Here is a 27,824-nt window from a genome sequence, read left to right as displayed (position 1 = left end):
TCACTTTCACTTTACTCAGTTTCCTCCCGGCCGATGCACAATATGTGGGGCGGCGGGTGGAATTCCTGTTATTAATCATGTTTGAAGAATGTAGAAACACTTCATTTCCCGGCCGATGCACCATATGTGGGGCGGCGGGTGGAATTATGTTAATTTTATGTTGTTTATATAAATGTTAGGTTTGTAGAATGTAAAACCAGTTCCTATTATTTAGAATGTTATTTATGCTGCCTTTCGCCGTTCTCAACACTGGCTCTCTAACTACAATATTGGCAACCAGAAAGTGATTAGCAAAACGTGAAGCCTGTAATTAGAATTCCTAGTGCCCACTTCATCTGAGAATACACTTATAGTTACAGCTTATAGCTCTGATGAATTAGGAGATTGTCTGGGATTTATAATCAAAAACGGTCGTGAAAAAACGTTCTGTATTCTGAAAGTCACAGATGAAAACAAAAGTATCCATACAATCTAACTAACAGAGCAGTTCAGAGTCTAATGCGCTGATGCAACTATAAATGTCCAAATTAAATGTTTAAATGAATGCTCGCCATAATTTGATGATTAGGTTCATCAAACGCCACGCTAAATAATGGTAGAATGTTTGTCCCGCGGTGGCACGTGAAAATACGACATTACGCAAACTGAAGATCGATAATTAAAGTCATCCCAGAATTAACATTTCACTCGGAAATGATTTCATGGTTACGCGTATCCCGAGTAACTTAATACGGCATCCGAGGCTGTTTGTAGCAATGATACCGACGCGACGCGACTCCCGACACAGATGGCGTGCTATTCAGCGTCTGGAGAGAACTGGGGCCTTACTTCCTCGCGCAGCGTTCTTATATATAAGGCCTCGGTGCGGACGGCTAAGGGAACGCCTGATCAAATCGGCTCTCCCGACTAGCAGCTGGGCTAGTAATGCACCACATTAAGTTACCGAATAAATCATAGCTTCTTTTGCTGATGGCCGATGAAGCTCTTAATTTAAATGTGCATTTAGCACACAGGTAAGTAATCACAATAAAAGTTTGACGTGACTAAGTTAAATATTTTGGGCGAGAGAATTAATTTAATTACATTACACGCAGTAGATGAGCTCTGAACCTGCCCTTTGGAGATACGCTATCGCTATAGTTTTACAGTTATTGAGTTGAAACTTCTCACATCTTTATGGTTATAGCGGATCTCCCTTCTACTTAAATTTAAACATCCTAGCCTTGTTTATTAGCCTACTTAATCTATCTTGCTTCCTTAATTTTTAAGACAAAAACCAGAAAATCATGGACTTCAACTAAAATCTTAATTTGTGAGATCCAAAGTACTGTTTCTATTAAATTATTATTGAAAAGGAATCTAAGTATAAATTTTTAAATCTCTAGCACTTTTCTGTTGCGCCAATGATTTTTACAGAAAAACGTCCAAATTTCGAAAATGGTTAAAGTTATTGAACTGATATTCAACACATATTAATTTAGTATTACTCCTGACATTCTAGAACCGTTTTAGGTTATTTGCTTGATTTTTAAAGTATTGTGAACATTTATGACGTCAGAGCTAGTTACAACGGACTGGCTGGCACACAATGGAAAGACTGATGTGCATTTATTACGGCATGAGTAGGCTGCTTCCCTACATAGTCAGGACATGGTTTTCAGTTGTGTTAAGGGTGATTAGCTACAGATGAAAAATATTCTGAAAGAGGACATGGAAACACTGTAGGGTGGAAATATCATTTCCTTCTTGACATACTAGCAGTGAATGGAGAAAATGGAATATAACCATGGGCTAACATTTGTCATTAGGTGCCGTCGCATGGATGGAACACACGCGCCTCGGAACAACGAATGTGCGAATAGGGAAAGGGCGAACAACTTAATTTCGTTCGTACTGGCTGTATGGACCATTTTGAGTCTTGGTTATTACCAGTACCCTTATACAACTGACGTTAGACGATGTAACAGCGGTGCCAACCGACGGGGATTTTCTCTCACTGAATGGACGCCTTCCTCTTTAATGATGATGGTCAAGCTGCATGGAAACGACTAAACGAGACACCGAATGAGTTGGGGAGCCAGCCTCATCCATCATCGCTGAAATGCCGCCCACAAAAAATAGTTCAAACGGCTCTGAGCACTATGGGACTTAACTGCTGAGGTCATCAGTCCCCTAGAACTTAGAACTACTTAAACATAACTAACCTAAGGCCATCACACACATCCATGCCCGAGGCAGGATTCGATCGTGCGACCGTAGCAGTCACGTGGTTCCAGACTGTAGCGCCTAGAACCGCCCGGCCACTGCCGCCCGCAGCTTATGGAAACTTAATAATTGGATGCATATTACGGTCACGTGACATGGGACGCCATAGATGTTTCTATGATCATTCTGTCTGTAATCGAGAGTGATGTGTTGGTGCATTGTGACGATGGAAGCTCTGAGATACAAAGGGGGGCCAAAAAGTTTCCGTTTCAGGGTGTTGCTGCAGCATATATGCAACGAAGTGCGACTCCGATGCGGGTCTACAAGCATCGACATGCTGGAAAGGGATTAGTGTCGAATTCGTGTCTTTACGATCTGTTTTGATGTAGGTGGCAGCTGCAGCCTTATAGTATTGCTTGCGATCTTCACTGCCACTGTAGGCAAAAATCAAAAGCCTTTGCCGTCGTCGGCCGGAGTAGCAGTGCAGTTCTAGGCGCTACAGTCTGGAGCCGAGCGACCGCTACGGTCACAGGTTCGAATCTTGCCTCGGGCATGGACGTGTGAGATGTCCTTAGGTTAGTTAGTTTAATTAGTTCTAAGTTCTAGGCGACTGATGACCTCAGAAGTTAAGTCGTATAGTGCTCAGAGCCATTTGCTGTCTATTGGCAGTGTTACGCATCACATTCTCAGTTGACTCCTGAGACGGATGTGAGTACCAGTGTCTCAGTGTTTTTAGTGAGGTACGCACATGGCATTTGTCATTTGTGGACATTGTATTCCACTAAGCACACTGATTGCGATATCTTAATGCAATGAAAGTTGCAAGGGCTGTCTGTTTGATCCAGAAAGTATAGACTATCGGTCCATTGTTACAGTTGCCAATGCCTCTCCATGTGTCATCCATAGGCTGTGGACACGCTATAGCGAGACAGCATACAAGACGAACTGCACAAAGCCGCCGGAGCATTACGACAACACGTGAAGACCGACATCTGGACATCTCTGAGTTGCAACGTCGTAGGGATAACGTCAGAGCACTGGAGCCGCTTTGTCCGATCTGACTGTAATGCTGTGTGATCCAGACGTCCTAGTACAGAATCCCGCTCGACAAGACATCATCTTGTACCTCGCCTTCAGTTTTGCCGATCCCATGTCAACTGCCAATTTCATAAGTCCAGATGTCCTCTGATGAGAAGTGATGGTCGGGTTCATGTGTGTAAACCCATGTTGGGCGGTACCTGCCAAATGTTGTCTACGAAATTGACAGATTTCGAAGGTTCTGTGATGCTGTGGAGAGGCCTCAATTGTAGACAGCCATACGAATCTTGTAGTTGTCCATGGTTGCCTTACCGCCAGGCAGTACATCAAACATATCCTGCTGGATCATGTGGTGGTTGCTGCATAAGATGGTAGCCCTGAATTCCTTCCGGTGCCAGGGCCTATGCGGCAGGCGACAGCAGCGATGTCTTGCGAAGCCTGGACATTGGAGTAATGGAATGACCGGCGGTGAGTCCCGACCTAAACCCATCGTGCATATGTAATTAAAAGAATTACCAAAGGCTGTCCTCAAGGATCGATCTGCGGCCCCATCTTCTGGCACATAACAATCGAACCCCTCTTACAACTTCTGGATGGGGATGACAGATCAGACGGAATTGTCGCCTACGCAGATGACCTATTAGTTGTAGTCACTGCAAACAACAGAGCCCAGTTAGAAGAGAGAGCAAGTGGAATACTACAAACAATTACTCAGTGGTGTCACAATAACAAAGTCAGGATAGCCGAAAACAAAACATACACTTTACTGAAAGGATCACTCCAGAGGAATCCTTCGGTTAAAATTGGGGACACAAACATTAAACGAGCACACATTACGCGCTATCTTGGGGTACACATAGATAAAAAATTAAATTTTGGCGTTTCGATACATGGCGAGGTGAGTGGGATGTAAGTGATAAGGCATGTAGACTGCACGACTTCCTCCCTGACGTAAGGTAGCGGTTGAGAATGAGACATATCGATCCCAGCCGCAGTATGGTACATTTCTCAACCGGACACAGACCTTATCCCACGCACTTAAACCGCGTGAGTCTGAGGCAGACACCTACACGCACATGCGGGGAAGAAGGTTCCCCAGAACACACTGTCTCTGTGGGCAATGCGCGAACAATAGACATACACTACGCTCATACTACACAGATACAGACATAGATACATACACAGCAATAAGAGACGAAGAACAATGGGCACAATTAAACGCACTGACAAACAGTATTTCAAAAACAACACTTGAAGAGTACATGTGGACACGACATTACAGACATGCCTATGTGCAGCGTAACAACGATCTCCAGAGGATGGACAGCGATACCCACAGTGACAGCGAAAATAGTGACAATGAGGAGGAACAGAAGGAGGAAGCTGAGATGTGACAGTAAATAAGCAAAAATGCTGGCGATATAGCCAAGGAAACACCAAATGCTGTACATGGATGGGCACCTAAAGTAGTTAATACACAGGACTAGTAATAAATAGGATAAGCAACATTAGTTCTCTACTAATAACCATTTGTGTGTGTGTGTGTGTGTGTGTGTTACTGGTGGTCAACGGCTCGAAGAAACCATTCCGAGGTACACCGTCAGTCACATTCGGTGATGGTATTAACAAATCTCTCCTCTATCCTATCTTCTTTTTATATTCTTCTTAAAAAACAACAAAATTTTATTTATATTTCAACCTTAAATTATAGTTATTTTGAAAAGTATCACACTTTGTAAATGTTGTAGATAAAACAAAAGAAAGGAAAAGAAAACTGTAAAAAGATGAAAAACGAAAATTGTAAGATGTACGAACTGTTTTAAACATCAGGTAACAGGTCTATAGTTTGGCAATAAATAATAAAAAAAGTATGTGGGTCATGCTTGACATACATGTTCGTGGTCGTCCTGTTCCACCACAGACGCTCAAAGAATTCTCATGGGCTCCAGAGAGAAGTAATGGTTAACTGTCTTGAACACACATCGGCTAAAATGCCACACATCTACATTAATGAAGACCATGCGTGCATGATGAACGTTTACGGCTTTTTCGATGATAGTATTCCAGCTGCTATCAAAGAATACCGTTGGCGCTTACTGACACGCCGAATACCTGATCCTAGAGTGTTTGCCAGAGTTCTCAGCACACTGCGTGGAATGGATATTCTTTGAGGTTCCCATTCTCTTCTGAATGTGTAGTTCAACAGTCTGTGCAAGGAACAGCAACACATTGTTGCAATGGTGCAGTGCAGTTATGCTACAAACACATAGCGACTTTCTCAGTTGATCTTTGTGAAATATTTGTTATGTTTACTGATTGCAGTATATGTGTGCATGTGTAAACCTGTCAACGTATCGAATAATACAATAATACAATAATACAGAAAATAAATAACAATTTGCATTAAATGTGTTCTATTCAGAAACAATAAAGAAGAGGGCAGGGCATAAGTCCAAATGAAGCTTTTTGCTTCAAACGAGAGTTCCTATCACATCCTTGAATATTGACACTTCCTCCTGGAACATGCTGTGTGTATAGCTAAATGAGTTCACAGAACAAGCGAAACCAAACCAAACACTCGACAGCAGCGAAGTGTGACGATAGACTGGGCCGATAGCTGACACGGCAACACTGCAGGGCGGGATGAGGCGTAGCCAGCGACCTTGAGATGTCTGCTTCCGTGACCGCAGAACTTCGAAGACTGAATGGCAGACTGCAACGATCCATTTGCCCATGCCAAAGAGCTGCTGTGGCATGCGAAGTCACACTCGTCGCTGTGGCCAGAATCCATGCGCTCTTGGCAGTGTGTGCAGTGCACGAGACAAATTACACAACGTACCGCCCTGTCTATTTAACCTAAATCTCTTTAGATTTCTTCCTCGTTGATACATTTCTATTACCTTGATGAGTCTAATTTGAGTGAAAATTTATATGTATTGATCCTCTAAAAGTAAACCTGCCCTCAAGGCTTGTTTGAACTTCTTAGTGCTTCTCTGAACCCACTATATTCCCTTGTTTTGTTCCGACTTTTGAACGAAATTATTCAGCCTGTTGAATATCAATGTAGACACCGATAAACAGTGCTGTTTGGCATATACACTACCGTCCAATAAAAATTGCTACACCACGAAGATGACGTGCTACAGAAGCGAAATTTAACCAACAGGAAGCAGATGCCATGATATGCTAATGATTACCTTTTCAGAGCATTCACACAAGGTTGGCGCCGGTGGCGACACCTACAACGTGCTGACATGATGAAAGTTTTAGAACATGTTTTTTCCTCGAGTATCATGTCGTTTTTGGAAACCCAGAATCTACTATGTAGGAATCAACATGGATTCCGGAAACAGCGATCGTGTGAGACCCAACTCGCTTTATTTGTTCATGAGACCCAGAAAATATTAGATACAGGCTCCCAGGTAGATGCTATTTTTCTTGACTTCCGGAAGGCGTTCGATACAGTTCCACACTGTCGCCTGATCAACAAAGTAAGAGCCTACGGAATATCAGACCAGCTGTGTGGCTGGATTGAAGAGTTTTTAGCAAACAGAACACAGCATGTTGTTATCAATGGAGAGACGTCTACAGACGTTAAAGTAACCTCTGGCGCGCCACAGGGGAGTGTTATGGGACCATTGCTTTTCACAATATATATAAATGACCTAGTAGATAGTGTCGGAAGTTCCATGCGGCTTTTCGCGGATGATGCTGTAGTATACAGAGAAGTTGCAGCATTAGAAAATTGTAGCGAAATGCAGGAAGATCTGCAGCGGATAGGCACTTGGTGCAGGGAGTGGCAACTGACCCTTAACATAGACAAATGTAATGTATTGCGAATACATAGAAAGAAGGATCCTTTATTGTATGATTATATGACAGTGGAACAAACACTGGTAGCAGTTACTTCTGTAAAATACCTGGGAGTATGCGTGCGGAATGATTTGAAGTGGAATGATCATATAAAATTAATTGTTGGTAAGGCGGGTACCAGGTTGAGATTAATTGGGAGAGTCCTTAGAAAATGTAGTCCATCAACAAAGGAGGTGGCTTACAAAACACTCGTTCGACCTATACTTGAGTATTGCTCATCAGTGTGGGATCCGTACCAGATCGGGTTGACAGAGGAGATAGAGAAGATCCAAAGAAGGGCGGCGCGTTTCGTCACAGGGTTATTTGGTAACCGTGATAGCGTTACGGAGATGTTTAACAAACTCAAGTGGCAGACTCTGCAAGAGAGGCGCTCTGCATCGCGGTGTAGCTTGCTGTGCAGGTTTCGAGAGGGTGCGTTTCTGGATGAGGTATCGAATATATTGCTTCCCCCTAATTATACCTCCCGAGGAGATCACGAATGTAAAATTAGAGAGATTCGAGAGCGCACGGAGGCTTTCAGACAGTCCTTCTTCTCGCGAACCATACGCGACTGGAACAGGAAAGGGAGGTAATGACAGTGGCACGTAAAGTGCCCTCCGCCACACACCGTTGGGTGGCTTGTGGAGTATAAATGTAGATGTAGATGTAGAAAGTTTCCAACCAATTTCTCATACACAAACAGCAGTTGACCTGCGTTGCCTGGTCAAACGTTGTTGTGATGCCTCGTATAAGGAGGAGTAATGCGTACCATCACGCTTCCGACTTTGATAAAGGTCGGATTGTAGCCTATCGCGATTGCGGTTTATCGTATCGCGACATTGCTGCTCGCGTTGGTGGAGATCCAATGACTGTTAGCAGAATATGGAATCGGTGGGTTCAGGAGGGTAATATGGAACGCCGTGCTGGATCCCAACGGCCTTGTACCACTAGCAGTCGAGATGACAGGCATCTTATCCACATGGCTGTAACAGATCGTGCAGCCACGTCTCGATCCCTGAGTCAACAGATGGGGACGTTTGCAAGACAACAACCATCTGCACGAACAGTTCGACGACGTTTGCAGCAGCATGGACTATCAGCACGGAGACCATGGCTGCGGTTACCCTTGATGTTGCGTCACAGAGAGGAGCGCCTGTGATGGTGTACTCAACGACGAACCTGGGTGCAGGAATGGCAAAACGTCATTTTTCCTGATGAATCCAGGTTCTGTGTACAGAATCATGATGGTCGTATCCGTGTTTGGCGACATCACTGTGAACTCACATTGGAAGTGTGTATTCGGCATCACCATACTGGCATATCACCCAGCGTGATGGTATGGGGTGCCATTGGTTACACGTCTCGGTCACCTCTTGTTCGCATTGACGCACTTTGAACAGTGGACGTTACATTTCAGATGCGTTACGACCCGTGGCTCTACCCTTCATTTGATCCCTGCGAACCCTACATTTCAGCAGGATAATGCACGACCGCATGTTGCAGGTCCTGTACGGCCCTTTCTGGATACAGAAAATGTTCGACTGCTGCCCTGGCCAGTACATTCTCCAGATCTCTCACCAACCGAAAACGTCTGGTCAATGGTGGCCGAGCAACTGGCTCGTCACTACAATATGCCAGTTACTACTCTTGATGAACTGTAGTATCGTGTTGAAGCAGCATCGGCAGCTGTACCTGTACACACCATCCAAGCTCTGTTTGAGTCAATGCCCAGGCGTATCAATGCCGTTATTGTGGCCAGAGGTGGTTGTTCTGGGTACTGATTTCTCAGGATCTATGCACCCAAATTGCGTGAAAATGTAATCACATGTCAGTTCTAGTATAATATATTTGTCCAATGAATACCCGTTTATCATCTGCATTTCTTCTTGGCGAGTAGTGTATACAGTTCATTTCCAGAGGTGAAGGAAGCGATAAGTAGCACAAAAATACTGGGTCCATCTGAATATAGAATTCTGAAGCTTTATTCCCTCTCCACCACGTCCTGTACGTGGAGCGAGACGTTGAAAATTTACCAGAGATATCAGAAGAAGCAGACGAGGGACGAAGTCTGGGAAAACTCTTATTTAAAGGATACCCAACAGGGGCAGCAACTATGACAGTCATAATACATACGGCCTAATCTTCCTTATATGATGAATTAACTCATTTATTCTGTGGATGGTTAAGATCTCGCCTATTAGCGAACATCGGTAGTCATGTGAATGTTTTTTTGCGTGGACCGGGATAAGGCCTTCAACAGACTATCATTTATCAGTGTATTCCTGTACTATTGTGTATCTGTGATATGAGTGACATTTACTCGGTGAAATAAACTTGTGTTACGAACGACTCGAAACTAAAATTCATTTATTAACATAGTTTACTCCCAAATTGGGGCACTAAAATCAACATAATACAACAGAGTCTACAATGATTAAGTTTAGGTCTTAGCAGTCAGCAATTTCTTCGTTTCCCAAAACTTCACTCGCTGTGACCTGGCTGCTCGTTTTTCTGCGGATATGACATACTTCTTCCGTTCTGATGGTTTGAATGTCAGCCGTGTGTATTTGTTCTTCAGAAACAGTTTCTCTTCTCTGGGTTGAATTTGGTGTGTGGTGATGATCAGTTCATCCAGATCATTTTGTACTTCTTTAAACCAGATGTTTTGGGTTTTACTGTTCCAGAAGTATTCAAAAAGCTGCTTCAGGATTCTAGTATTTGGTAGGAGATATATGTAGCAGAAAAATGCAATCCTTCTTTTCCGCATTGTATCAATAACGGGTTCACTTTCTTTATACACTACTGAATCGGGTAAAAGTCTCCACTGCCCATTAACTTGATGTTTCTTACAGATAATTCGTTCGGAGTATTCTTCTATCAACTTTCTGCAATTTGTCAGTTGTTGCTTGAGTATTTAATCTGAGTAGTGTTTTACTTGCGTATGTTGCTTCCAGTTTAACGACGGAGGAGTAATGTCGAAATTTAGCATTTATTGAGAGAGATAATTTTTGTAGGTTGGCCAAGTGGTTCTGTGCGCTCGCTAAAGTTTTAATGTTCTACTATCTATTGACGCTCTTTCATTAACATTCCAGGTAATAATCTCACCAAGATATTTAAACTTTTTTACTACTTCAATTTTTTGATCATTATAGAGTATGATATGGGATGTGTCAACTGGGAAGCTGGGCATCATTTCTGTTTTATCAAACGAAATTAGCAATCCGACCTTTGCCGCTAATCATTCTAGTTGTTCTACTTGAACCTTTGCTTCATCAATATTGTTTGCTAACAGCACCAAATCATCTGCAAATACAAGCAGTTAAGTCGAATCTTTCCTCCAGTCTTAACATACGGTGGGCATATCTTGTTCCATTCACTCATGATTTCCTCCAGCACACAACTGAACAATTATGGAGACAATCCATCGCCTTGTGGAAGGCCAGTATGAATCTGAAAAAGTTCAGAGAATTCATTTCTGAACCTTACTCTAGCTTTAGTATTTCGAAGGGTGACTGCAACGAGGTTGACAAGTTTCTGATATAAACCAAATTCTTTAAGAATTGACAGTAGAGATTCACGATGGATACTATCGTAGACTTTTTAAAATCGACAAACGTGATCACTAGTTTCCTGTCCCTGACCCTTCAATTATAGTTTTCGAAACTGTACCTATAGCTTCACAACAAAGGAATTCATTAAAGTTCTTCATGAAATCGCATGTACGCTAACTGCCCGCACCTTCTCCTCCTCCCTCTCCAACAAATACACATTTATTTCTTCATGAATCTTGTTATAAATAATTTATCTCTTTCTCAAACCATCAGTTCAGTTCATAGAAATAGTAATAATTTACATAAAGATTTAACGCCATTTATGCAGTCCAGTCACATTAATATGACCACTGCCTATGTTCACGTCAACGTTCAACAACCACTCACATAGGCAGGTGGCAGCACTGGCAATGGAGGACAAAAAAAAGTATCTCGGTTGATACGAAAAACAGTGCAGTCGTTGTCGTAACGTGGAAAAGGACCGATTTATCTGACGTACAAATGTGCATGATCATTGGCTTTCAGACCAGGAAGCGTTTCCGAATTGGCTAAGTCTGTAAACTGTTCGCTTGCCACCGTAGTTAAAGTACACCGTGCATGGCAAAATGCCACTATCCACAACCAGCGCCGACGCAGCTGCAGTGAACCGTGAACCATAGATGACACGAGTGAACGACAACTGCGGAGACGTGAACAGGCTAATAGATGTCCAGATGTTGAGCAACTGACCGTTCAGATGACCCACAGGGCTGCTACCATCGTCTCCTCAATGACCATTCAGCAAACGGTACATGCATCCAAGCTGACTTGTTCATTGCATGCCAGTACCGCACTGGAAGTCCATCGAGTGACGACAGGTGGCCTTCTCAGATGAATTTCGTTTTATGCTCCATGGCCGGTGACGTGTACTGCCCTGCAACAATCGTCAGAAGTGATGATGATGAGGTCCCATACTCCGAGGAGCATAGGGGACGATGCGGGAGACCCGCACTGCTGTACTAGGCAAGGTCCTAGCAGAGGTGGTTTGCCTTTGCCTTCCTCCGACCGTAATGGGGATGAATGATGATGATAAAGGCGACACAGTCATAACGAGGCAGGAAAAATCCCTGACCCGGCCGGGAATCGAACCCGGGACCCCGTGCGCAGGAAGCGAGAACACTACCGAAAGACCACGAGCTGCGGACCAGGTCAGAGGAGGGAGCGTTATGATTTGGGGAATGTTTTCATGGCATTCCCTGGGTGATCTCGTCATTCTGGAAGGCCCATGGATCAACATAAGTATGCGTCTATTCTTGGGGACTATGTGCACCCATCCACGAAGTCTGTTTTTTCCTCGGCACAGTGGTATCTACCAGAAGGGAATGCAATGTGTCACATGGCTGGCAGTGTTCGTGCCCGGTTCTAAAAGCACCAGGACGAATTTACAGCTCTTCCCTGCCACCAAACTCTGCAGATGAAAACCCAGTCGAGAATATGTGGGACCACGTCGATCAAGCTGCTCGTGCCATGGATCCCCTCAACTGTAAATCTAGCGCAGCTGGCTACGACACTGGGATCAGCATGGCTCCACATCCCTGTCGATAATTTCCTGAAACTCATTCACTCTCTCCCTGAATGTCCGCTCTGCAAAGGGTGGTAATTCAACCTTTTGACTTGTGAGTTTATTCATTGTTCAGGAACACAAATTTTCAGTAACTTGTTAACAACCATAAAAAGTTCAATTGGTGAGAAGTTCAGTTCACTAGAACCTTAAAGGATTTATTGATTTCAAAGTCGTTCTATCCGAAGGCTGAATTCCCTGTAAGAACAAGTTGACGTATATGTTATTAATAGTACAAAATATAGTAAGGGCTCCGTCAAATCTTCAGTATAGAAGTGCTATCTGTTTTAATAAGAGGTGTAAGCAGCTTTCTGTTTCATGGTATGTATCCACAATAGCCTAAGAATAGTCTTACGAACTTCAGCGCGTATACCTCTACATGTCGGTTACAAGTTTGGTATTATCGGACAAATGAAAGGTTTCAGATATTTTACTTATTCTACATCTACATGGATGCTCCGCAAATCACATTTAGGATTCCTGGCAGAGGGTTCATCGAACCACCTTCACAATTATCTATTATTCCAATCTCGTATAGTGCGCGAACACCTATGTCTTTCCGTATGAGTTCTGATTTCCCTTATTTTATCGTGGTGATCGTTTCTCCCTATGTAGGTCTGTGTCAACAAAATATTTCGCATTCGGAGGAGAAAGTTGGTGATTGGAATTTCGTGAGAAGAATCCGTCGCAACGAAAGACGCCTTTCTTTTAATGATGTCCAGTCCAAATCCTGTATCATTTCTGTGACACTCTCCCATATTTCGCGATAACACAAAACGTGCTGCCTTTCTTTGAACTTTTTCGATGTAATCAGTCAGTCCTATCTGGTAAGGATCCCACACCGCGCAACAGTATTCTAAAAGAGGACGGACAACTGTAGTGTAGGCAGTCTCCTTATTAGATCCGTTACATTTTCTAGTGTCCTCCCAATTAAACGCAGTCTTTGGTTAACCTTCCCCACAACATTTTCTGTGTCTTCCTTCCAATTTAAGGTGTTCGTAATTGCAATACCTAGGTATTTAGTTGAATTTACGGCTTTTAGATTAGACTAATTTATGGTGTAACCGAAGTTTAACGAATTCCTTTTAGCGCTCATGTGGATGACCTCACGGTTTCCGTTATTTAGGGTCAACTGCCAATTTTCGCACCATTCATATATCTTTTCTAAATCGTTTTGCAATTTGATTTGACCTACTGATGACTTTATTAGTCGATAAACGACAGTGTAAACAACCGAAGACGGCTGAACATATTGTCTCCCAAATCGTTTATATAGATAAGGAACAGCAAAGGGCCTATAACACTACCCTGAGGAACGCCAGAAATTACTTGTTTTACTCGATGACTTTCCGACAATTACTACGAGGCTGTAACCTCTCTGACCGGAAATCACATATCCAGTCACGTAACTGAGACGATATTCCATAAGCACGCAATTTCACTACTAGCCGCCTGTTTGGTACAGTGTTAAAAGCCTTCCGGAAATCCAGAAATACGGAATCGATCTGAAATCCCTTGTCAATAGCACTCGACACTCCATGTGAATAAAGAGCTAGTTGTGTTTCACACGAACGATGTTTTCTAAACCCAAGTTGACTGTGTGTCAGCAGACAGTTTTCTTCGAGGTAATTCATAATGTTTGAACACAATATGTGATCCAAAATCCTGCTGCATATCGACGTTAACGATATGGGCCTGTAATTTAGTGGATTACTCCTGCTACCTTTCTTGAATTTGGTGTGACCTGTGCAACTTTCCAGTCTTTGGGTACGGATCTTTTGTCGAGCGAACGGTTGTATATGATTAAGTATGGAGCTAATGCATCAGAATACTCCAAAATGGAACCTAATAGGTATACAGTGTGGACCATGAGACTTTCTTTAATTAAGTGATTTAAGTTACTTCACTACTACGAGGATATTTACTTCTACGTTGCACATTTTGGCACCTGTTCTTGATTCCAATTCTGGAATATTTACTTCGTCTTCTTTTGAAAGGCATTTATTCTACAACCCAAGAACCATTTCACTGAGGGTTAGAACATTAGCGTTTCCATTTTTGTAAATATGTGTTACATGTTCCTATGTTATGAGATGTTCCACATTCTTGACGATTTTCTCACTGTGTATCTATGAACAGATATATCAAATCTTACAAACATTTTCATGTGTACAATACAACACCATTAAACAGCAATAAACGAAAACACATTTTACTCTGCAGTCATAGCACATAAAAAACTGCACCTGATTGTTTTTAACGATTCTCGTTTAGTAACGTTTAGATTCTTGTACTTAATCTATGCTCTTGTCTTGCAGCACATAAGAACGTACGGTTGTTCATGACGCACGGCGGCATCAACAGCATTCAAGAGGCGCTGTACCACGGCGTTCCACTGATAGGATTCCCTGCGTTTGGAGACCAGAACTGCAACATGAACCGCGTGGAGTGGATCGGACTTGGAATCAAAATACCAATCTCAAACGTGTCCGTGGAATCACTCACTTGGGCTATAAAAGAAGTCTTGGAAGTGCCAAGGTATGGATGTCGTTCTTTGCAATTTAATTCCACATTCTAAATCCTCAGCTTGCATTTTTCTGCGATTAGCATAAAAATGCTTACTTAGTGAAGTATTTTGTGGTTAAATAATTCAGGGTCATAACGGACATCACGTATCGTAAACACAGAATTTAATTGCCAAAGACATCAGATGTCGGAAGTATATATAGTCTGACCAAGTGCAAAAAAGGCCTTAACAGTATTTGAGTGTTGCACTGACAACGTAATATAAACAATAATATGGTCATGAGCTATAGTCTGAAACGAATCTGATCACTAGGAAATGTTGCACAAGACAGATATAAGCTGCAGAGGATCTACACTCCACTGAGTGTTGCATTGCGAAGTCCACCTATAAATTTCACAAAAATTTTTAAAAAATTCAAGAAGTCGTAGATGTATCTGGATCTACCTTCATTCTTCAGATTTGCATGTGGCACTTGAAGAGGTTAGTCTTAGAAAATTTTCAAAAAAAACCTGCAGCTTCATCCTTACAACTTTTCTACTGTGCGTGAGTGAAAGCTTCCAGACCAACATGCGTGTGTTCATTTCTGAATAAATGATATCGGCGACATCTCGATCCTCATTTTTTCATTTTTTTCTGATGAGTCTGATTCGGGACATCCAGAATGTGTGCCATTGGTTCAAATGGCTCTGAGCACTATGGGACTTAACATCTGAGGTCATCAGTCCCCTAGAACTTAGAACTACTTAAACCTAACTAACGTAAGGACATCACACACATCCATGCCCGAGGTAGGATTCGAACCTGCGACCGTAGCAGTCGCGCGGTTCCGGACTGAAGCGCCTAGAACCGCACGGCCACCGTGGCCGGCCGTGTGCCACTATACATCAGGAAACCTCGTCAGTACGGTATGTTCAGCAACCGTAACATATTGTGTGGTTTTTTGTACGGCATTTATGGGACTTAGTTTAAATAATTAACAGCCTCAGTTGCACCGTTTACCCAGAATTTACCTAGGTTTCAGTCGGGATAACACAACCTTCTTCAGAATAACAGTAACTACCGTTTGGACATAGTGGACATCGTCAAGCTAAAACTACAATTCCATAAATTATCGTCAGACTATAAAACTTATGTGGAACTGCCTCGGCCCCACTTCGCGACCGCGATGCGGCAGCCACTAGTGCTGTACTGGAACTGACCGTAGCGTCATGAGGCCCGCCTAGGCGGACACAATACCTCGCGCCTGCGCATAAACTGTTTGATAGTTACTTGTTGTGACAAGGCGCGAACTTAACTCCTGACCTTGAATTTACTAGTAAAGTGAAATAATAGGTATAACTGAGGAAAAGGGCGTATATGTTAACCTGTGAAGAACGTACGTAGATCGACTGTCTTAACATTTATGAAGTATTCGTTGGTCATATTATGAGGAAGAAATCATGTGCTTACAAAGTATGGCCTATCTAGAAAATTTTTGTGCTTAAGCACGAAGTTTAATCACCTAAAAAGAACTTAGGAGTGGGAAGGATAATATAAAGCCAACATCGTCATTATTACGACTAGGTCTAGAAAATTTTAAGGCGTAATTGTTATGCACTTGCTTATCTATGCTTACAACGCATGAACGTCCTATTGACTTAACACACAAATGGACATGATTGAACTTATGAGTAAGTCTATACCTAATCTGTAACAAACGGCAATACGGGCCATATAAAATAGATGGTCATTATTCGAGGTTAGTATATTTGACCTGAAATGGTCTAGAATCAAGTCAATAGGACGTTCATGCGTTGTAAGCATTTGTAGTTTTAGCTTGACGATGTCTACAATGGAAAGACGGTAGTTTCTGTTATTCAGAAGAAGGTTGGGTTACCCCTACTGAGACCTAGGTAAATTCTAGGTAAACGATGCAACTGAGGCTGTTGATTATTCAAATTAAAATTAATATTTATGCAGTTGATGACAGGGCTACGAAATGTTGAAGATATTTATGGGAGTTTCATTTTGGTTACCATAATATACAGTACGATATGCTGGAATATACGGATATAGTTCCACTGCAATCCCTTTCCCTCTACGTCTCAAGACATGAGGGCAATTTCTGCATTCATAAAGCAACTCGGAAACAGCAGAGATGGCGTAATTAATGGCATCTAATATATTATGTGACCATCACGTTTCATGGATTCATTGAGATTTTTTTTAGCTTTCAGGGTAGATGTTGACAGCGAGTAGAGCAGTCTCCATATAGCGAACAGTCATTGAAGGTGCTGGCCTTCCTGAAACAGGTCTTCAGAGTGAATTTCAGCCATCATCAACACGCCTTGGATAGAACCCTTACAAAATAACATGCCCCAAAGAAAGGAATACTCGTTCTCAACGCTGTGCGATCCTTCCTTCCGAAGGTTTGCTATGGTCTCTTCAGGAGTGTGGTTAGCCCATTAGAAACGGCCAGTTCAGTTGTTTGTGTGCTGAATTCCTTATTCGGCTCTGTACTTCGGGAGTACTGAGTTATTGGTCGTACTGGCATAAACTATTAATACAATCGTTTGCTGTCTTTGTGGCTGCGGCTTAGAAGTTCTGCATATGCTTAGTCTACAGCTTTTCATCTCCACTCAGTGCTGTGGCCTCTGGGAGCATACCCTCCACCACAACTATTGTCCCCTCCCACAGCACCCCATCTCTGCAGTTAAGAGCCAGGTTACTTCATGCACAGTCTTTGCGTAGTTTGAATAAAAGGTTCTCGGTTTTCGAATAAAATCCTCGAGCTTTCGATGACCGCCTCCGCCACCGTCGTCAGTTCACTGACTGCCGGGGCTGCTATTTTTTTTTTTTCTTTATTGTTATTTTAAACCTGTACAACAGGCAGGCTGTCAGCAGCATTCTACGCCGCTCTTCAGCCAGAGGATACACAAAGAGAAGAAACACTGAGAAGACACATAAGTTACAGAACGGTGAGCAATAAAACAGTAGACACATAAAGACAAACACGGAGCCGTTCACACGCGACGATAATCCATACTGCAAACTGTTGATGCGACGCACAAACACTGAAGAAGACGATGGCACTGGTGAACGATGGAGTGTGACGGTGAACACTGAACACTAAACAAGACGGCACACACGAAACACTTATAGCGGTGATCTCCGGCGCACGAATGTCCACTTAGCGTGTGCAAGTCCGGGGACCTGCCAAGAGGGGAACAGGGGTGAGGTGGGGTGGAGGGGAGAAAAAGGATGCCAATGGCTGAGGAGACGGGGGCAGGAGGCGAGGGACAGAGGAGGGGAGGCCCGGGGGAGGAGGGGGGAGAAAACGAGGAGGGAGGGAAAAGGGAGAGAAAGGGAGGGAGGGTGCCCAGAGGAGCAGGCACAGGAGGAGGGCGGGAGGATCAAAGTTGGTAGGAGGGGTAGATGGAGGGGAGGAGGGCATCATCAGGGAGGGGGAGCTGGCGGAAGCCACCTTGGGAGAGGGTAAGGAGGGTGGAGAGATGGAGACCGGGTGGGATGTGCGAATACAGGCACGGCAGCGGGTGGGGGTGGGAGAGGATCGGGGAGACGAGCGGGCGAGGATGATCGAGTTTGCGGGAGGTGTACAGGATCCGTATCCTTTCAAGGAAAAGGAGGAGGTGGGGGAAGGGGATGAGATCGTACAGGATCCGCGTGGGGGAGGGGAGACGGATGCGATAGGCGAGGCGGAGAGCATGACGTTCAAGGATTTGGAGGGATTTATAAAAGGTAGGGGGGGCGGAGATCCAAGCCAGATGGGCTTAACAAAGGGTAGGGTGGATGAGGGACTTATAGGTGTGGAGGATGGTGGAGGGGTCCTGACCCCACGTACGGCCGGAGAGGAGCTTGAGGAGACTGAGTCGGGAGCGTGCCTTGGCTTGGATTGTCCGGAGGTGGGGAGTCCAGGAGAGGCGACGGTCGAGGGTGACGCCAAGGTACTTAAGGGTGGGAGTGAGGGCGATAGGACGGCCATAGATGGTGAGATAGAAATCAAGGAGGCGGAAGGAAGGGGTGGTTTTGCCTACAATGATCACCTGGGTTTTGGAGGGATTGACCTTGAGCAACCACTGGTTGCACCAAGCGGTGAACCGGTCAAGATGGGATTGGAGAAGGTGTTGGGAGCGCTGTAGGCTGGGGGCAAGGGCAAGGGAGGCGGTGTCATCGGCAAACTGGAGAAGGTGGACGGGGGCTGACGGCGGCGGCATGTCCGCCATGTACAAATAGTACAGAAGGGGGGAGAGGACGGAGCCTTGGGGCACACCGGCAGAGGGGAAAAAGGTGTGGGAATCCGTGTTATGGATGGTGACATAGGAAGGACGGCGGGAGAGAAAGGAGCCGATCAGACGGACGTAGTTAATGGGAAGGGCGAAGGTTTGGAGTTTGAAGAGGAGACCGGAATGCCATACACAGTCATATGCACGTTCGAGGTCCAGGGAGAGGAAGATTGCGGAGCGACGGGAATTAAGCTGTTCGGAAAGGAGATGAGTGAGGTGAAGGAGAAAGTTGTCGGAAGAGAAGGACGGCCGAAAGCCACACTGGGTAATGGGAAGGAGGCGGTGCTGGCGGAGATGCTGGTGGATGCGTCGGGTGAGGATAGATTCCAGGACCTTGCTGAAGACTGAGTTAAGGCTGATGGGACGGTAGGAGGAGTTGCGGACGGCAGTTTGCAGGTTTAAGGAACATCAGGATACGGGAGGTTTTCCACAGGTCGGGGTAGTAACCGGTGGACAGGACTACATTGTAGAGCGTGGCCAGGGTGGAGAGGAAAGAGACAGGAGCTTCACAAAGGTGATGGTAGGTGACACGATCGTGACCAGGAGAGGTGTTGCGTTTTCTGCGGAGTGTATCAATGAGATCCTGTGTAGTGATAGGGGCATTGTGTTCCGTGTGTGCAATGTTGTCCAAGTACTGGAAACCAGGAGCGAGGGGAGGGACAGAGGTGTCAGTTCGATCGCGGATATCCGGGAAAAGGGAGTAATCGAACTGGGGATCAGCAGGGATGGAAAACACATCAGACAGGTAGGAGGCAAAGTGATTGGCCTTACTAAGGGTGTCAGGGAAAGGGTGATCATCATGGAGAAGAGGATAATAGGGGGAGGGTTTAGTTCCGGTAAGGCGACGGAAGGTCGATCAGAACTTGGACTAGTTGATTGGTAAGGTAGCATTTAAATGGGTGCATGTCTGTCGCCAGTCCCGGCGTTTCTTGGCCGCGAGCAAATTACGAATGTGTCACTGGAGTTGCCGGTGGCGTCGTAGTGTGTCCGGGTCACGCGTGCGGAGGCAGGCACGGTAGAGACGACGGGATTCACGGAGGAGGAGGATGGCCTGTGGGGGTAAGGTAGGACGGTGGGGGTGGATGGCGACAGTAGGGACGTGGGCCTCCACGGCCTCAGACAAGGTCTGCTGGAGAAAGGAGGCGGCATGGGTGACATCGTCAGGGTGGTGGTAGGTGAAGGGGTGGCTATCGACCTGGGTGGAAAGGGTATCCCGGTAGGCATTCCAGTCGGCATGGGAATAGTCATGGATACACTTAGGGGTAGGGTCATTACGAGGGTCGGGGCGGGGGCGACGACCATCTGAAATGGTGAGGAGGACAGGGAGATGGTCGCTACCAATAGGCTCCAGGACATCCACCGTTATGCGGCCAAGGAGGTTGGGGGAGGAGAGGATAACATCAGGAGTGGAGTTGGATTCGGGACAGGTGTGCTGGGGGATGGGGATGAGGTCGCCTTGAAGGGAGGAGAGGAACCGATGCCACCGCCGTAATTGGGCGGCGGAACGACTATGAATGTTGAGGTCGGCGGCGATCACGTAGGAGGAGAAGGTACGATCAATGTGGGAGAGGAAGTCGAAGGGAATAGGAGCGTTAGGGCGGACATAGATGGTGGCGCAGGTAACGGTAAGGCCGGGGAAGAAGAGACTAAGGATCAGGTGTTCGGTGGGGTCGGGAAGGAGAGGTTGGAGCCGAACGGGGATCTGGCGGTGGTGACCAATGGCAACTCCGCTACGCGCAATTGGGAGGGGATTATCGGAGCGGTGGAGGAGATAGGGTGAGGTGTGGATGGAGTGGTGGGGTTGGAGGAAGGTTTCATTGAGGAGGAAGGCATCCATGCGGTGGGTGGCAAGGGTGTGCAGGAAGAGGTTCTTGTTGGCGGAAAGGGAGCGGATATTGTTGAAAAGGATACGTTGCTGTCGCGCCATGACAGGGATTTAGACGAGGGTGTCAAGGCGGGAGAAGGTGAAATGGGCCTGATTGTTGGAGTAGGGGGGCTGCTACCGTTTCTCGCTTATATAGGCGTGATGACATCAGCAGCAGCCAATCATATAGACCTACTGTGGCGCGTGCGTGTAAGTCGACCCGGGCAGCTAGCGGAGATATTGCCCGTGGCAGCACCGGTGACGTCAGGTGGCGCCAGGGGCAGGCGCCACGTTTGAAACTGCCGCTCCCGCGTCGCGCATCTGTCTTTGCCTTCTTTCGATGTCCAACGACCGCCCCCATACCCTGCTGAGTGTGTACCCCTGGTCTCTGTTGAAATGGTTGTTGTTTAAACGAATCTCGGCCCCTTTCTTTACAACGGAGTCCCAGTATGTAGATGCATGAACCAACACTTTTGTATTTTCGAACTGTATTTTATGTCCGTTTTCTAGGCAATGCTCTGCTATGGCCGACTTGTCAAGCTCAGTTTGTTTTATATGGCGCTTGTGCTCAGTACAAACGTAGCGGGTGACTCAAGGCTTACTATAATAAGCACATTTAAATGAATCCTACGTTGCAATATTTATGCAGAGATAAGGAGATTTTCAATGGGTAGACTTCTTCGGATTGAAACTGCAATAAACAAGGCGATTGCTCGTGAAAACCAGAATTATCCAGTTTCAATTTTCAACGGGATATAAATTTTCATATACTACGATGTAGCCATGAGGCAATGATTTTCATAGTAACCTTGAATCACTTACTTATCCGAAACAGAGGATAGATATTTCCTATTCGGGCAACAAAACTCTGGTTTGGGAGTAAATTTCCCGACTCATTTACAGGCAGTGAAAGACTGAAACATACCCACTCGGTCTGTGGAACTGGAATAAAGACTATTCTGCGCTACTGATCAGTCTCGATGCTAGGTACATCAACATAACAGCAACGTTCTCTTTGAGGTGACCTAACACTGAAACTACTAACGAGTGCACAATATAGCATTTTTTAAGAGATGAACAGCTCGACTGGGAATGTTTCTGTCCTTAATGAACTTTATTAGTGCTGTAGTGTCCGTCAGGAACAAATCGGTTTAGAGTGATTTCTTACCTTTTCATTTTGTCACATCCTTTCCTTTCTTTTTAAGCGTTAGTGTATATTGATGTTGGACGGTTATGTTCGAAGCTGTCAGAGTCGCAATGTTCTCCCCAGAACGTAGCAGATTATCTTTACCCATCGGACAATGGACTTGCAGATTTAAATTATGGAACCTCATCAGCTGTGGAATATTTCAGAACAAATGAAAATTTGTGCCACACCGTGACTCGAACGCAGATTTCCCGATTGTCGCAAGCCGTCGCCTTAACCACTTCGGCTGTCTGCTCACGCTTCCAGCACCGAGCCGGCCGGGGTGGCCGAGCGGTTCTAGGCGCTTCAGTCTGGAACCGCGCGACCGCTACGGTCGCAGGTTTGAATCCTGCCTCGGGCATGGATGTGTGTGATGTCCTTAGGTTAGTTAGGTTTAAGTAGTTCTAAGTTCTAGGGGACTTATGACCTCAGCAGTTAAGTTCCATAGTGCTCACAAGGGAACCTCCCCATCGCACCCCCCTCAGATTTAGTTATAAGTTGGCACAGTGGATCGGCCTTGAAAAACTGAACACAGATCTATCGAGAAAACAGGAAGAAGTTGTGTGAAACTATGAAAAAAATAAGCAAAATATACAAACTGAGTAGTCCTTGCCCAAGATATGTAACATCAAGGATAATGTTAGCGCAGGAGCGCTGTGGTATCGTGGTTAGCGTCAGCAGCTGCGGAAGGAGAGGTCCTTGGTTCAAGTCTTCCCTCAAGTGAAAAGTTTATTTTTTTATTTTCGCATAGTTATGATCTGTCCGTTCGATCATTGACGTCTCTGTTCATTGTAATAAGTTTACTGTTCACTGTAATAAGTTTAGTTTCTGTGTTTTGCGACCGCACCGCAAAAACGTGCGATTAGTAGACGAAAGGACGTGCCTCTCCAATGGGAACCGAAAACACTTGATCGCAAGGTCATAGGTCAACCGATTCCTCCACAGGAAAACACGTCTGATATATTCTATACGACACTGGTGACGGCATGTGCGTCACATGACAGGAATATGTTGTCGACCCACTTAACTTATACACTTGGCGAATGGATAAAAAGATTCTTCTACGTTGCCCGATTTAGGTTTTCTTGTGGATGTGATAATCACTCCCAAAAAAGTGATGAAAACATAAGAGTTTGTCACATAAACTGAAAATAAAAAATTAAGATTATCACTCGAGGGAAGACTTGAACCAAGGACCTCTCACTCCCCAGCTGTTCGCGCTAACCACAGGACCACGGCGATCCTGACCCAACACTGTCCATGATGTTGCCTATCTTGGGCATGGACTACTCAGTTTGTATATTTTGCTTATTTTTTCATAGTTCCACACAACTTCTTCCTGTTTTCTCGATTGATCTGTGTTCAGTTTTTCAAGGCCTATCCACTGTGCCAACTTATAACTAAATCTGAGGGGGGTGCGATGGGGAGGTTCCCTTGTCAGAGCCATTTGAACCATTTTCCAGCAGCGACTTAAACCTTCGTTTGTCCTGGTGTCTGCTCTCCCTTGTGCTCGCACTGCCCTGAGAGGACAAACGCCGGGGGAGACCCCTCAGTATCGTGTTGGACCTCCTTTAGCGTGGCGTAGTGAAGCAGCTCGACGTGTCATGGGCTCAACAAGCCGTTGGAAGTCCTTCCTCTGCAGAAATACGAAGTCATGCTGCCTCTGTAGACATCCATAATTGCGAAAGTGATGTCGTTGCAGGATTTTGTGCATGAACTGGTCTCTCGATTATGTCCCATAAATGTTCGATGGGATTCGTGTCGGGTGTTCTGGTTGGCCAAATCATTCGTTCGAACTGTTCGGAATGTTCAAGCAAATGGCGAACAACTGTGGCGCGGTTGCATGGCGCATTGTCATCCATAATAATTACATCGTTGTTTGGGAACATGAAGTCCGTGAATGGCTGCAAATAGCTTTCAAGTGGCCGAACGCAACTATTCCCAGCCAATGATCAGGTGTACCAGAGATCCAGTCCATCCCATATGGCCACGGTCCACACCATCATGGAGCTTTCACAGTGCCTTGTTGACGACTTGGATCCGTGGCTTCGTGGGGTCTCCGCCGCACTCGAGCCCTTCTCTCAGCTGATATCAGGACTCAGCTGACTACACAACCGTTTCCTGGTCGTCTAGGGTACAGCCGACGTGGTCCACGAGCCCAGGAGAGGTGCTGTTAGCAAAGGCACTCGCGTCGGTCGTCTGCTGCCATAGCTCATTAAAGCAAAATTTCGCTGCACTGTCCTAGAGGATACGTACATCGTACGTTCCACACCGACTTCCGCGGTTGTTTCACGCAGTGTTGTTTGTCTGCTAGCAGTAACAACTGTACACAAACGCCGCTTCTCTCGGTCGTTAATTTAAGAGCATCGGCCACTGCGTTGTCCATGGTGAGAGATAATGACTGAGATTTTGTTTTCTCGACAGACTCTTGACGTTGTAGATCCGCGTTCAAAGTCTGTTAATCCCCTTCGTGCGGCCATAATCACATCGGAAACCATCTCATACGAGTCACCTAAGCTTAAACGACAAGCTCTGTCAATGCACTACCCTTTTATACCCTGCGTAAGCGGAACTACCGCCATCTGTATATAGGGTGTAAATTTGAAGTGACGAACCAGAATAACTCGGAAAACAAGCTTGACACGAAAAAATGTGTAGGATACAAAGTTGATTATTTTCGAGGGGAACATCAGTTGGTGCTAAAATTAGACCACCACCCCAGCCCCCTGGGGTTGAGGCGGGAGGGAACTTCAAAATTTCAAATGGGAACCCCCATTTTTTTATTGCAGAATCAGATTCTACATAAAAAATATGTACATTTTCTCTTACACATTTGTTTTGTTACTTGGTAGTTGGCGCTGTAATTCAAGAAAATCCATGTTCTCATTTTTGCGTGAAAAATGGTTACGGATAAATAAAAAATACTTATTTACGTCGTAAATTTTGATTCGCTAAAACTAAAACTCTCGCAGTCTCCCCATAGGATGGGGTTTGAGAGAGTGGGATTAGAGTTTTACAAATGTTGAGCCAAAAATTATTTCCGCAGATTCGGATAAGTCTTGTTTGTAAAACACTAATTCCTCTCTCTCAAACAGCGCCCTATGGGGAGAGAGGGACAGTTTTAGTTTTAGCGAATCAAAATTTACGAAGTAAAAAAGTATTTTTTATTTGTCCGTGACCATTTTCCACGCAAAAATTAGAACATGGATTTTCTTGAATTACAGTGCCAACTAACATGAATCAAAAGAAATGTTTAAGACAAAATGTACATAGTTTATGTAGAATCTGGTTCTGCAATAAAAAATGAGGGTTCCCATTTGAAATTTTAAAGTTGCCTCCCGCCCCAACGCCAGGGGGCTGGGATGGTGGACTACTTTTAGCAGCAGCAGCAGATGTCCCCCAAGATTATCAACTTAAAATTTACATCCTGTATATGCATATCACCATCACATGACTTTAATAATCTGAGTAGGTTACGTTACACTTGTTCGCCCACTGCTTGAATACTGCTCAGCAGTGTGGGATCCGTACCAGATAGGGTTGATAGAAGAGATAGAGAAGATCCAACGGAGAGCAGCGCGCTTCGTTACAGGATCATTTAGTAATCGCGAAAGCGTTACGGAGATGGTAGATAAACTCCAGTGGAAGACTTTGCAGGAGAGACGCTCAGTAGCTCGGTACGGGCTTTTGTTGAAGTTTAGAGAACATACCTTCACCGAGGAGTCAAGCAGTATATTGCTCCCTCCTACGTACATCTCGCGAAGAGACCATGAGGATAAAATCAGAGAGATTAGAGCCCACACAGAGCAATACCGACAATCTTTCTTACCACGAACAATACGAGACTGAAATAGAAGGGAGAACCGATAGAGGCACTCAAAGTACCCTCCGCCACACACCGTCAGGTGGCTTGCGGAGTATGGATGTAGATAGTGCGAGCACAATGGAGAGCAGACAATAGGACAAATAGGGATTTTGTTCTCTCCTGGAAGCATGCTCGGCTAGCCAAAGTGATTAAGGCGACCACTCACGACAAGCGGGCTATCTGGGTTCGAGTTCCAGTCTGACAGAAATTTTCATTTGTTCTGAAATATTGTACAGCTGATGAGGAACCATGATCTCAATTTGCGCGTTCATTCTTAACGGAATGTGGCTGTTGATAGTCAGTGCAGTGTCTCAACACTGTATTGCAGTTTGCCGATGTGGCTATAGAAACCAGTAGAATTGCTACACTCATACACAGCTCTGAATACGAGAAACCTACCTGTTACTGCCTTAGCACTGACTAAGCTCACACAATAATTCTTACTTTCCAGTTACCGAGAAACGGCACAGCAACGCTCTCGAGTATTGCGAGACAACCCGAGGCCGCTGAAGGAGGAAGCCGCCTACTGGGTAGAGTACGTGCTGAGGCACAGAGGGGCCCCCCACCTGCGCTCGGCGGCCCTGGACCTCACCTGGTACCAGTACCTGCTTCTCGACGTCATCGCCTTCATTGTGCTCGTTTTCGTCGGTGTGTTGGTAGCACTGCTTCTGGTACTGAGGTATCTCCTGAGGTTATTTCGGAAGCCAGTCCCGAAAAAGACGAAGGCAAAAAGTTCTAAAAAAAGGGACTAATTTCTCACATCCTTCCCATCAAAAGCACAAGTGATATCTCAGTCCTTGAAAAGTGGTATTCTCTTACATCGTTGAATCTTCTCATTTCATTTCTAAGCGTCCCTTGTCTCCTCCTCCTCTCATTCGCTAATTTTCATTGCCTGTTGTTCAAGAAAGTCTCTTATTTTTTCTTGGTCGACCTATTTTGCTGTTTCCAATGCCTTTCTTTCCTCTTCTTTCGGATTCCTCGGCTATTTCTCCTTTTATCTCCATATCTTCTCTCTTTCAGATGTCTCTTTCACTTTTTAAAGTTTGTCCTGATTACTGATAAGGACTGAATACACGCCTTATTCCGAGCACTTAGTTATTGGCGTCTTCAGTGAAGTGGTGTCCCATTAAAATTTCTAGATTTACTGACCAGTGAAAGTGCGCACTAAAGGTAAATATAAGAAAAAAATTTGTTGGTCATAAATATACCAGTGAATTGCCCCACTTCATAAAGTATGACGGACGAGTTAAGTTTCCACAGCCAGCGAAGATACCAATTCGTAGTGCCTCTTTCCCCCCATCATCGTAGTCTACACAACCCTTGTAACATAGCATTTCATTCCGTCTTTCTTCTACATTGTTTGCAGCTGTATCCCTGTGTGGTTCCCATTTTTCCTCTTTACCCATTATGTACTCACACTGCGTTGTTCACATTTTTGAGTCCGTTGTCATAACTCTTTCCAAAGACCGATCATCAAAGTTCTTATATTACCTTCTCTCCTTTGTCTCCCTCTATCAAAAGCTGCGAAAGCATTTTGTAATTATTATTACAAGTGAATACTCAACTTGTTTAGTATGTTTCATTACTGCAATACAGAAGTATTATGCTACAAAAACTACCCTATGTACTGAGCAGTCAGAATGTTTGCTAATGTCAAAGTGGAGTGAGTATTATTGTAAATTATTGTATGTTACGAAGTGCAAATGTTTGAGACTTGAGAAGTGTGAATCATTTTGTATAACACCACAGTGTGTAAACCAGTTATTACTTTTGCTCTCTTATGCATTCTGTACTCAATTTTGCAGTATGAGTCCGTGTGTGGAAATAAAGAGGTCAAACACGTCGTGTGTAGT

At 44.8% G+C, this 27,824-nt stretch overlaps 1 protein-coding gene across 1 annotated transcript in view; it reads left to right on the top strand.

Moving 5' to 3' along the window:
* LOC126418887 (UDP-glycosyltransferase UGT5-like) overlaps positions 1 to 27,346 on the top strand; it is a 123,773-nt gene extending 96,427 nt beyond the window's left edge. The window contains exons 5-6 of the mRNA XM_050085894.1: positions 14,565 to 14,784; positions 26,423 to 27,346. Coding sequence (XP_049941851.1) covers positions 14,565 to 14,784; positions 26,423 to 26,723 — 521 coding nt within the window. The 3' untranslated portion in view covers positions 26,724 to 27,346. The remainder of the gene's footprint in view (positions 1 to 14,564; positions 14,785 to 26,422) is intronic.
* Positions 27,347 to 27,824: the final 478 nt, after the last annotated feature.

This window comes from Schistocerca serialis, chromosome 9, assembly GCF_023864345.2.
Source record: "Schistocerca serialis cubense isolate TAMUIC-IGC-003099 chromosome 9, iqSchSeri2.2, whole genome shotgun sequence".
NCBI classification, from domain to species: Eukaryota; Metazoa; Arthropoda; class Insecta; order Orthoptera; family Acrididae; genus Schistocerca; species Schistocerca serialis.
The sequence above is the reverse complement of the archived record's forward strand: the minus strand, read 5'-3'. Positions and strand labels throughout refer to the sequence as shown.